Source organism: Rhinoderma darwinii, chromosome 2 (genome assembly GCF_050947455.1).
Source record: "Rhinoderma darwinii isolate aRhiDar2 chromosome 2, aRhiDar2.hap1, whole genome shotgun sequence".
Classification (NCBI taxonomy): domain Eukaryota; kingdom Metazoa; phylum Chordata; class Amphibia; order Anura; family Rhinodermatidae; genus Rhinoderma; species Rhinoderma darwinii.
This window is the reverse complement of record NC_134688.1, coordinates 366129941-366142538: the sequence shown is the minus strand read 5'-3', so window position 1 is coordinate 366142538 and position 12598 is coordinate 366129941. Positions and strand designations below refer to the sequence as shown.

Genomic DNA, 12598 nt, shown 5'->3' with positions numbered 1-12598 from the left:
ATACAATGACTTATGCAGCCACACTTGTCAGCATGAACACTTACAGGTCTAACATACACAATATATTAAAATGCAACCAAGTATAACAAATCTTTTCTCAGCAAGCAGTGCGCATTACTTTTGCGGACCAGCAAGAACCGACTCTTGCAAAGTAGAAATTTAATTCACGATAACAAAGTCAAGGCTGTTTTCTTGTTAATGCCATCACAAGACATTTGTTGATTGTTAGAAGCATGGGAAACAAACAAGTTGGATAAACTTCAGGACCACTACCCATTACAATAATTTGTTAAGAAGAGTTGTTTTCAATGTTCTCCTATTGTTGTAATGTGTATACGCAGCCCCTGGCCTGCTCGAATAGCACTCGGTGGCTGACAAAGTGCTTTTCTATTTTTCCCTGCAGGGGCCAAAATAAATGATCTTAGTTTGGCATCAGTACTGATGGCCAAAGAAAGTAGATCAGTTATCGATGGTACTGCCTTGCTTTGCCGTTTCCCTCCTTAGACTGTGAAAATACTCTCTTCGGATGTAGTTCTGTCTTCTGCTATAGTTTCCAATCTGAATCCAATTTAACATCAGCAGCTGGGAAAAGGGTCCATCATGAATAAAATAAGTTTTGAGTAGTTTGCTTGAGAAGAATGGGTCAGACTATCAGATGAGAAATACAGACATTTCCTTCAGAGATGCAGAAAGAGTCACAATATTTCTATCCTTGCCATTTTCATTTCTTTTATTATTTGCAAAGGCAAAGTTCTATTTAATGCAAAATAAAGGGTACTTGTAAATCTGGCCAAATTTGTGTACACGTATGTGCGTGTGTGTGTGTGTGTGTATATATATGTGTGTGTGTGTGTGTGTATATATATATATATATATATATATATATATATATATATATATATATATATATAGTTAAAATAATAATAAAATGATAACATTTTTATAATTTACTTAAATTCCTCCATATTTTAACTTTATTTCTTTGAAGCTTGTTAACAGGAAAATAATCTATGCAGTCAAAATAAAAAAATGTATGTATTGTATGGAAAATGAACCAAATATAAGCACAATTAACAGGAACTATTGAGGTAATCCATACTGAGTCATACCTTGCAGAATAGATTTTACCCAGTTAATTATGTGGCCAGCCTTGAAATACAGTGGAATTCTGTGGTCAATTCAAGCACCACTTAGAATACCGACTTACAACTGGTACTCATTTTAAGCAGTGTGGAGTGAATTTACATGTAACGCATTTTAGTGGTTAAATAAGGCACTCTCTCACTGTTAAACAAGCAGCCAGTGTAAAAAACACTGACTTCAGACAAATCACTGTGAGTGACGTAGGCTGAAAAGTAGAAGAGTCACCTAACTTGACCCATTATTGAAAACATTTATGTATATGCTACAATGCACTTATAAATAAACAGCCTCTTGTATCAAAACGGTCTTAAAAAGGGCGGCATGCAAACCAATCAGTAACTAATTTTTCCAGGGCAGGAAAATACGATTTTTGTACTTACCGTAAAATCTATTTCTCATTGACTCCATTAGAGGACGTAGCACCATGAGTATATGCTCCTGCCACTAGGTGGCGACACTAGGCACAAAACAGTCTTGACTCCGCCTAGGCAGGCCCTATCCTTGCCACAGAAGCTGGCTAATTCAGTTTGTACAAAAACATTAGGAAAAATAGAATACATACATGTCTACAGTCCCAGGAGAAAACCAAACAGAACTTAGGGTGAATACAAAAATCTTTTTTTCTTGTTAGTCATTGTCGGACACAGCAGGAGCTGTTTTTTGACCTTCAACATCGTTTGGGTGACTGACTCAGAGAGACTCCGAGCCCTCAGAACCACGCCCTTAAATGCATCAGAGGCAATGTGCGGTGGAATAGCGGACCTTGGGAAAGGAGGTCTGGAAGGAGCGGAAGACGGCAATTTCTGCGTATCAGGCGAGGCCAGTCCAGAGCGACCAGAATTGCGGGAACGCTCTTCCTCTTGAGCATTCAGGACAATAGTGGAAGTGGAGGGAGGAGATAGAGTAGAGGGAGCTGTCTCCATGGAGTGACCAGCGAGTCGACTGCTATAGCCTTGTGATTTCGTGCCCTGGCCAAGTAGGTTGGAAACTTGTGATTGAGACGGAATGCAAAGAGATCCACATTTGGGTAGCCCCACTTCTGACATAGTTGATGACATAGCTTTGGGTGAAAAGAGAACTCTCCAGTAAATAGTTTTTCTCTGCTGAGAAAATCTACAAACTAATTGTCCACTCCTGGTATGTGGACCATTGACAGCACTAGACTATGTTGTTCCGCCTACAGTAGGATCCGAGAGGTTTTCAACCGACTATTGTTGCCGCCTTGGAAGATCAGATAAGCAACCGCAGTGGAGTTGTCTGACTGGATCCTGACCGGCCGACCCTGAAAAAGAAAGAGTTCAGTGGGAGAGGGCTAGGAAAATTGCCCTCAATTTCAACAGGTTGAACTGCAAAGACATTTCTTCCTGAACTGTGTGAGGACTGAAAATTGCACGCTACCCCGACAGACTAGCATCTGGTGAGAATACCAGCCACTGGAGGGGAGGAAATGACTGACTTATCGAGGTTGGTCAGTGATGGCTGTCACCTTTGTTACTCCTGAAGGTCCCGAGTGGGCAAGAAAATCAATTTGTCCAGCAAGCCCAGTCCAATACTGCCCAGTACTCGCATGCAAAAACAGATAAAGTAGTGTTCTGGTAAAAAAAAAGAGCCACCTCGGTTTGAATGGAGGCAATCTTGTGCACTGGAAGAAAGAGTCTTGCTGTCCTGGTGTTGAGTATTATTCCTAAAAACTCCATGCTCCTTCTCAAACCAAACCTTCTCAAAGTCTCCAGAGAAATCTGGAGACTGTCCTCTCTGGAGGGTGCCTTCACCAAGAGGTCATCCAAGTGAGGGATGACAATGACTCCCCTGGCACAGAGAAGCGGCATGAGATTTGCCAGGACCTTGGTTGAAGTCCTGAGGAGATGTGGCAAGCCCAAACAGGAGAGCAGCATATTGGAAAAGTAGAGAACCCACCGCAAAACAAAAGGAATGTTGGAGGGTCCTTGCAATGGGGATATTGAGGTATGCATCAGATATTTCGATTAAAGAGAGCAATTCTCCCTGTAACAGTTATGTGATGACAAAACTTACGTATTCCATGCGAAACCGTCCAACGTGAATAAAGCGGTTTAACATTCTCAAGTCCAGGATTGGACGAAGAGACCCATCCTTCTTGGGAACTGCAAAAAGATTTGAGTAGGACCCTATAAATCATTCCATCCGGATCCATGACAATAGCTATCCGCAGGAGTAGATACGAACAGCCTGGGAAAAAGCCATAGCTCGAATCGGAGCACGTGTAGAGAGAAACAATCTTCCAAGAGGAAGCTCTCGGATCCAGGCGTCGTCCACATGAGCGAGCCATATCTCCTGAAAGGAAAGCAGTCATTCCCCCACTCAAACATCCACCCTAATGCTAAAGGTATCTGAGGCCTGGGCTGCGGATGCTATGCCGGATTAGGATTGAAATATGGCCATTTGGAGTCTTTGGTCTGGTTCGTCCTCCATCTGGTCTGAAAGAAAATTAGAAAAGGAGCAAAAACGGTGCAACCGGAGAGAACGCCACATACAAGGAGGGCTATTCTGATGTAAAAGAGAGCTCTTACCACCTGTAATCTCATCCAGACGTTTACCAAGAGTCTGCCACCCACGAAGTGAAGGTCAACCTGGGCTTCTTGAGACGTTTAATCCGCTGCCCCAGATCTCAGCCAAACCAAGCACCATATGCCAATATAATTAACAAAAGCACGGGCATTGAAAAAGAGCTACCTTAAAAAAACAAAACTTTGAAGCATTGAATACCTAAAAAGAGAGTTCAATTAACTCGTGCTGCAGTGCTCCTGATAGGATGCCACGATTTGCTTCCTCACACTGGGCAGGCCTTGCTCACCCAAGTGGATGCAAAAGCCTGAAAATCCAACCTCATGTCCAGAAGGTCACTTAAAGAAGCCGTCTCAATCAGAGGATTAGTAGAAACGCTTGATAGGCTAGAAATAGGCGGAACCACAGAAGGAGATACAGACCACAATGAGACCAAATCCTTATGAAAAGGAAACAAAGTATCTGCACGTTTAGAAACAACAAGACGCCTGTTCCTTGATAAACATTTTTTTTAAATTCACTATGGGAATTTTATGAGAAAAGGAGACGTGAACATGCAAATTGCCCACTACAGCACGTATTAATGCCTGTATAGCAGATGACAACTGCAATTCCCGTTCTGACTCTGAATTAGAAGACAGGAGAGGACGCAAATTGTTTTAAAGGTCAAAGCCCCAACCCCCAAACTCTGCCTCTGGAGAAAGTCTTCTTCCATTCAAGAGTAGACACGAGGAGCAAGGATAGAGGCTGAAAAAGAACATATGACAGGCCGGGGGTGGAGCAAAAACGGAGGAAGCAACTGCGGCCTAGGCAACACACAAGCCGGGGACAAAATTAAGTCAGGCCGCAGCATAGTCTGGACAAACGGCGTAAATGACGAAAGTCCCGCAAGGAACCAGAAACAATGCTCCAGAGGTAGGTAAGTAGGGACTAAACCCCTAGAATTGCCCCGGAGAAGGAGTCACTTTCCAATTAAAAACAGCCCAAGAGACTCAGAGCACTTCACCAAACAGCAGAAAAAATACAGGGATTAGAGCATACTTACTCTCAGACTTCTTCAGGTGAACGCAGGGTTACCTACTCAGTAACCTTGCACATATGGTGGGGTACTGACACTCCGTCTGTGGAAGCAGAAAATATAGGTTAGGTGACCGGCGGAGAGGAAGAAACAGAGCTGACGACTGCTTGGTTTCCCGACACCCGCAGGGGGTTGGCGTAGGCTGTAAACAGGCTGAAAACCCTCCTGCTTCTAAGGCAAAAATAGATGAATCTCCAAAAAAAATAATTGCAGCAGATCGGATTATCAGGTTATCTTTGCCTCCTACAACACCAGGTTAAAAACTGAATTAGCCAGTGTCAGTGGGAAGGGTGTGGCCTGCCTGAATGGAACAAGACTCTTTCGCTTCTTAGTGGCAGGAGCATATACCATGGTACTGTGTCCCCCAATGACTAACGAGAAATGAAGGGTCACCTCTGCCTTTTCTTTCAGGACCTGAAAAATGGGAGTTTATGGAAGTTATTGACTGAAAATGGAACCCTGCATACCACATTTTCCTTCCTGTACTACATGTGGTGAGTGACCTGAATGGATTTATATTGTCCAACCATGACTATATGGTGTAACTGCAGATTTTATGCTTTTGTTAAAGTGGTAAGAGACACGGATTTTTCTAATCAGAAAGTTTACATTTTAAAACAAATAATTTGTGTCCCTTTTATTAATTAATGTTGCCTTTATAGCGGCATATATTCAGCATCACGCTCCAGAGAACATAATCACTGGCCCCATTGTGTTCATTAAACTTGTCCTTGAGTATATGAAAACTTTTTAAAAAAATGCTTATATGCCACCATTTATATTTTTGATTATTTGTAATTAGGTTTTATGAGGCTTAACATGTACGCAAATTTTTGGACTCTGCCGGTCAGCATCTTGACTACAGTTAATGCGGGTGGAATTAAAAAATGGAGGAAGAACCCCAAAAAGATATGCAAGCCCAAAAAGAACATTTCAAAAAGGGAGGTCTGAAAAATGTGGTGATAAAAAGTTTATGAACATTTTAAAGGTAATCTACCACACCTTAACCCCTTAAGGACATGGACTAGTTGGCACGTTCAGGACGCATCCCCATTTTTCTAATTTGATGTGTCACTTTATGTGGTAATAACTTTGGAATGCTTTTACCTATCCAAGCGATTCTGAGAAGGTTTTCTCGTGACACATTAAACTTTAAGTTAGTGGTAAAATTTTGTCATTACATTCAGTATTTTATTGTGAAAAACACCAAAATTTTGCAAAAAACTGCAAAAATTAACATTTTTCTAAATTTAAATGTATCTTCTTGTAAGACAGATAGTTATAGCACATAAAATAAATGCTAATTAACATTTCCCATATGTCTACTTTAGATTGGCATCGTTTTTTGTACATCCTTTTATTTTTCTAGGATGTTACAAGGCTTAGAACTTTAGCAGAAATTTCTCACATTTTCAAGAAAATTTCAAAAGGCTATTTTTACAGGTTCGAGTTCAGATGTGATGTGGTTTTGAGGGGCCCATACAATGCAAACCCCCATAAATCACCCCATTTTAAAATCTTAACCCCTCAAAGTATTCAAAACAGCATTTAGAAAGTTTATTAACCCTTTAGGCATTTCACAAGAATTACAGCAAGTTGGGATGAAATTTACAAATTTCATTTTTTTTGCAGAAATTCATTTCTAATCTTTTTTTTCTGTAACACAGAAGGTTTTACCAGAAAAACGCAACTCAATATTTATTGGCCGGAATCTGTCGTTTTTAGAAATATCCAACATGTGGCCCTAGTGTGCTAATTCACTGAAACACAGACCTCCGAAGCAAAGGAGCATCCAGAGGATTTTGGGACCTCTTTTTTATTAGAATATATTTTAGGCACCATGTCTGGCTTGAAGAGGTCTTGTGATGCCAAAACAGTGGAAACCCCCCAAAAAAGACACCATTTGGCAAACAACACCCTCAAGGAATTTATCAAGGGGTATAGTGGGCATTTTGACCCCACATTTTTGTTGCTGAATTTAGAGGAATGAAGCCGTGAAAATGAAAATCTAAATTTTTTCCAATAAAACGAAGACATTTTCTATTTTTACAAGGCACAAAGGAGAAAAAGCACCCCAACATTTGAAAAGCAATTTCTACCGATTACGGCTATACACCATATGCTGTTTGGACACGGCAGAGCTCAGAAAGGAAGGAGAACCATTTGGCTTTTTGAGCTCAAGTTTTGCGGCAATGATTTTCGAGTGCCATGTCGCATTAGCAAAGCCCCTGAAGGACCAAATCAGTGGAAACCCCCCAAAAGTGACCCCATTTGCGAAACTACACTCCTCAAGGAATTTATCGAGGGGTATAGTGAGCATTTTGACCCCACAGATTTTTTGCTGACTTTAGTGGAATTAGGCCGTGAAAATGAAAATCTACATTTTTTCTAATAAAATGTTTACATTTTTAATTTTTACAAGGCAAAAAGGAGGAAAAGCACCCCAACATTTGAAAAGCAATATCTCACGATTACGGCAATACCCCATAAGTGGTCATAAACTGCTGCTTGGACACACGGCAGGGGTCAAAAGGGAAGGGTCACCATTTGGAGCTCAAATTTAGCTGGAACGGTTCTCGGGTGCCATGTCACATTTGCAAAGTGCCTGCGGGACCAAAACAGTAGGAACCCCCCCAAAAGTGACCCCATTTTGGAAACTACACCCCTTAAAGAATCTATCTAGGGGTATAGTAAGCATTTAGACCCCACTGGTCTTTTGCAAAATGTATTGGAATTAGGCCGTAAAAATGAATATCAGCATTTTTTTCCACTAAAAAGTTGTTTTTTCATTTTCACAAGGGATAAAGAGGAGAAAGCACCCCAACATTTATAAAGCAATTTCTCCAGAGTACGTAAATACCCCACAGGTGGTCATAAACTGCTGTTTGGCCACACGGCAAGGCTCAGAAAGGCAGGAGAGCTATTTGGCATGCAGATTTTGCTGGATTGGTTTTTGGGTGCCATGTCGCATTTGCAAAACCCTGAGGTACCAGAGTACAGCGGAAGCCCCAAGAAGTGACCCAATTTTGGAAACGACACCCCTCAAGGCATTTAACATTTGCGTGGACATATGACAGAGCTCAGAAGTGAAGAGCAACATGCGCATTTGAGGTCCATTTTGGTGATTTTCACAGCATTAGCTCACAATTGCAGGCTCTGAGGTCAAATAGCAAAACAAACCCACAAGTAGTGACCCCTATTTTGGAAACAACATCCCTTAAGGCATTTTAAGGGGTGTAGTGAGAATTTTGCCCCACAGGTGTTTTTCCATTAGTAATTAGTGCGCAGCGGATGGTGCAAAGTGAAAAAAGCAATTTTCCGCTGATATGCCATTTTAGTGCGCAATATGTTGTGCCCTGTTTGTGCCACCGAAGACACACATCTCGTGAACCGCTAAGCTGGTTCCCCCGGGTATGGCAATGCCATATATGTGGACGTAAACTGCTGTTTGGGTGCACTGTAGGGCTCAAAAAGGAGGGAGCACTATTTGGCTTTTGGAGCGCAGATTTTGCTTGGCAGTTGTTCTATTTGGAAGTTTTACTGGTATTCCAGTTTATAATGTGGGGGCATATGTAATCTGTGCGGGGTACATCAAGGTATAATAAGAGGGTATAATAATGAGGTAAATAAATAATATTTCAGAGATATGTGGCCCGTGATAAATGGTGCCCGATCTTATCCGCTTTTGGACACTCTGCACATTCTGTGTCACCATATTCTGAGAGGCACAACTTTTTTATTTTTCAGTCAAAAAAGCTGTGTAAGGGCTTGTTTATTGCAGGACGGGTTGTAGTTTTTATTGGTGCTATTTTGGGGTACATGCGACTTTATGATCACTTTTTATTCCATGTTTTGTGAGGAGTGGTGATAAAAAAAATAGTGATTCTGGTGTTTATTTTTTATTTATTTTTTGCAGTGTTCACCGTGAAGGAAAAAAAATATAATAATTTGATAGTATAGGTCGTTACGGACGCGGCGATACCAAATATGTGTAAGTTTTTTTAACATTTTCATTTTTTTCCAATAATAAAAGACTTATTATAGGAAAAAAGGCAGTGTTTGTTTTTATTAACTTGAAACATTTATTTTTACACTTTTATTCAACTTTTTTTTTTGTCCCACTAGGGGACTTGAGGTCCTGCACCTCTGATCTTTAATCTAATGCATTGCACTACCCACGTAGTCCAATGCATTAGAGCTGTCAGTCAGTCACTGACAGCAAGCCTATTAGATCCCGTCTGTGGGCGGGGCTTAATAGGCTATCGTACGTGGCAGACCAGGAGGCCATTATTAGGCCTGCGGTTGCCATAGCAGCGATCGGATTCGTCACGATAACATCGTGTCGAAGCCGATCGCTACAAACCACTAAGATGCCGCGATCGCGGCATCTGAGGGGTTAATAGCAGGGATAAGAGCTAACTCCGTTCCCTGCCGTTACAGCACGATGTCAGCTGCAACATACAGCTGACACCAACGGCTGATGTCGCAGGCTCGGCTTCTGAGCCTGCGCCATCTTGAAACTGCGGCCGGGCGCCTTTTAGGCCCCGCCTCTGGGCGGGACCTAGCAGGCTTCCGTTCTAGGCAGACAGGAGGCTATTGTTAGGCTTCCGGTCTGCCAGAGCAGTCATCAGAACCCCGCAATTTCATTGCAGGTTTCCAATCGGCTTGTAAGCTTCTCTCGGTTTTGAGGGCTGCATCTAAGGGGTTAATCGGCCGGATCGGAGGCTAGCTCCGGTCCTGGCCTTGAAGCAGTTTAGCTATCACTGCTTTAAAACTGTGTCTGCAGACGTGTCTGCCGACACAGTGCCCTGTTCATGCTGTGACGTAATAGTCCGTCAGTTTGCGTTAACAGGACAACTCCTGTGACGGACTATTACGTCACATAGCGGGAAGGGGTTAAAGGCGTTGTCCAGGAGTTTTACAAAATAGGCTAACAGCGGGAAATGTGATAAAATTAAAAAAAAATAACTATAACTCACCAATGAAATCCCATGCCACTTGAGCGGCAACGCTCAGGTGGTCGTGCTGGTCTTTGTTTTCTTTGCCGTCAGCGATGACAGGTCATATGTCATCATGAGCACTGCAGTCAATAACTGGCCTCAGGGATGATGCTTGCATAAACGGCACAAGACCGCTGGTGCCAGTCACGTGGATCACTCTCACGTCATCGGTGACAGCAAAATAAACAAAAACCGGTGGGGGACCACCGGCGTGTCTATGATGGAACGGCGCGGGTATTTCATAGGTGAGTATCGGTTATTTTTTTATTTTTGCTCACATTTCCTGCTGTTAGCCTATTTTGTTAAATGGAAAGACCACTTGGCCAGTAAGAAGAACAATGAGGGTTTACTGTGGGGGGATTCGATGCAGCAGCATTTGAGACATACGGTACGTCATTTCAACCTGTTAATCTGCATTTTGAGAGGTAATTTTGTGGATTTATTTGCATTCACTAATTTAGCTTTATGACGGAATTTGTTACAATGTCTCCTAGAATTCATATTACATCCCTGAACTTCTCTGCATACTCTAAGCTTTTTAATTTCGCTCTATGGATTTTGTGCCACCTGTACCTACAAGTAGCAACCCATACTGCTCCATACAGCAATACACAGTTATGGTGTGAGCAACTTCTCTTCAACAGCATTAACGCTTGTACATTAGAAACAACTGCACTATATGCCAATACAGCAATAATACCTATTTGGGTAATTACTGAAGAGGCAGGAAAGGCAAATGACAACACATTAAACATGGAACATTAATGTAACCTTGGTAAAGATAAAATAAAAAGCTTAAATGTAACCATCTGAAGTTATTCATGTATCATATTTACTTTCATTATTTGGGCAGGCAAACATGTGGAATGTAAAGCCAGCAGAGCATACACAGACAACTCAATAAGCCCTGGAAATGTAGATGTCAGCAGGAACATCACTAATAGGTATGGTTTCCAGGCTGCTGGGATTTCTGCACCCTTCACATGCTGTATGAAAGATTCATTTAGCTCCTTACTAGAGTAAAGTTGAAAACACCATTTGATATATAACATATGCCTGCTGAACTCAATGGTTCTAATATACATAAACGTGGCAGTGTTGTCAATTGTATCAATTGTTTGCTTTATTTTCTAAACTGCTCTGGAAAAATAAAAGATAGAAGCCGATTGGTTGCAATGTACAACACAACCAGTTTGGTCTTGTAGCCCACTTTGTGCTCAACTGAAATCTGGAGTGATGTTCGAGCGATTGTTCTACTTGGAAATGATTGACAATATTTACCTGTTGTACTCTGCTCCTCTGAAAAGATTCAGGGGGTTCCTCCACACTTTGCACTCTGGAAAGACAAGACACATTACGATTTAAGATATGGCATTATTATTTATGTTATATCTTATACATGTTCCGTCTTTTGTCACATAAGAATACTTTGCTTATCCAAAAGTCGTTTCCTTTTGAACAGTTTGAACTAAAACTCGGCAGCTTAAACTGGCAATACGGGAAACCGCATAGTGGTAAAACATCCTAAATGTCAGACAGAGACAATTGCTTTTGAAACAGAAGTCAATATTCCCTGTACTGGTACAAAATAAACTATGGAAACTTGTGTAGTCATCCTCAAGCTACAACGCAGACACAGAAGTCATTGATGTCCGGATCTATGAAGGTCCTGTTACATTGAAAGCAAGTTCCTACCTTAAAGTAAAAGTCCACCTTCGAACACCATTTAGTTTTTCCGAAATAGGACCAAAATTCTGTGTCACCACTAGAGGGAGCTTAGGAATACGTGTATACTGTGGCATTAAAGGGGTTTTCCCATAATCATAATTCATCACCTATGCGCAGGACTGCTCTTCAAATAGGGCACTCTGGGTCGCTCGTTTTTCGGGATCAGAGGGGGTACTAGCAGTCAGAACCCTACTGACTGGTTATATTTATCACCTATCTATAGTCTATGCAGGGGATTTGGAGCTCTGTATCAGAAAAACTGAGTTACAACCATTATAAAGATTTGTTTTGGTTTTTTTAAATGAATCAGCACAGAATGTAGGAAATAAAAACATGGTGTTAAGAGGTGCAATCAACTGTTATATCTAAAATAAGACAATGAAAAATCTCCCAGGAGCAGGGCTACGACTTCCAATAGAAAGCGTAAAATGTCTCCACAAATATTTGAGGGCATCCTTTAGTGTGCTCCGGTATCGAAGGAATCACTGAACTAAGCATTATTTTGTTATCTGAAATATGTAACTATATGTAAAAATTGCGATATTTTATGCTACTCAGCTTCTTTAATGCAAAGAAATCATGAATCAGAATTGACAAACGTCTAGGAGTTTCGAGGAGCGGAGACATGATGTTTGCTCGCTGAGCAACACTGAGTCATTACACTTCATTCTACACCCGTGATTCCAGATGGAAACTACACTGTGGCACTTCTGCTTTTTAGGGCCAGCAAGTCTATGCTTTTGTATTTTGTGATGCCGGTGACACCATCAATAGGATGTGAATAGTACGTGTTAGGAAATGCTCGTGATAATTTCTGTCACTGTTGGTCACCTGACAGAGTTTGTCTGCTGGTCTCATTGTCTCCAGCGCTGGGGAAGAAACCCTCTCCCGGGGCTCCAGGATCAATCCCTCCCATCAGAGGACGTAAATGGTTTACAGAGACTTGCTCGATGAAAGATGCGCCGTATTTCCGGAAGTAACACCATTCAAAAATCTAGAACACAAAATACACAAATAAGGCGTTCGCTAATATAGCATTTACAGTCAAAGTCTGCTGTCTAACTGGACTTCAAAAAGGAAATAAATCCACACACTGACAACATAA

The 12598-nt window shown here is 41.5% G+C and overlaps 1 protein-coding gene across 8 annotated transcripts in view; it reads right to left on the bottom strand.

The window, feature by feature from the left end:
* ST7L (suppression of tumorigenicity 7 like) overlaps positions 1-12598 on the bottom strand; it is a 245254-nt gene that overhangs the window by 203189 nt on the left and 29467 nt on the right. For all 8 annotated transcript variants that reach the window (XR_012881529.1, XM_075853863.1, XM_075853860.1 and 5 more), the window contains 2 exons: positions 12325-12487; positions 11047-11101 (listed from right to left, as the gene is read on the bottom strand). Coding sequence is in view for 7 of the 8 variants with exons in the window: in XM_075853863.1 (XP_075709978.1) it covers positions 11047-11101; positions 12325-12487 (218 nt within the window). In the remaining variant the exon portion in view is untranslated. The remainder of the gene's footprint in view (positions 1-11046; positions 11102-12324; positions 12488-12598) is intronic.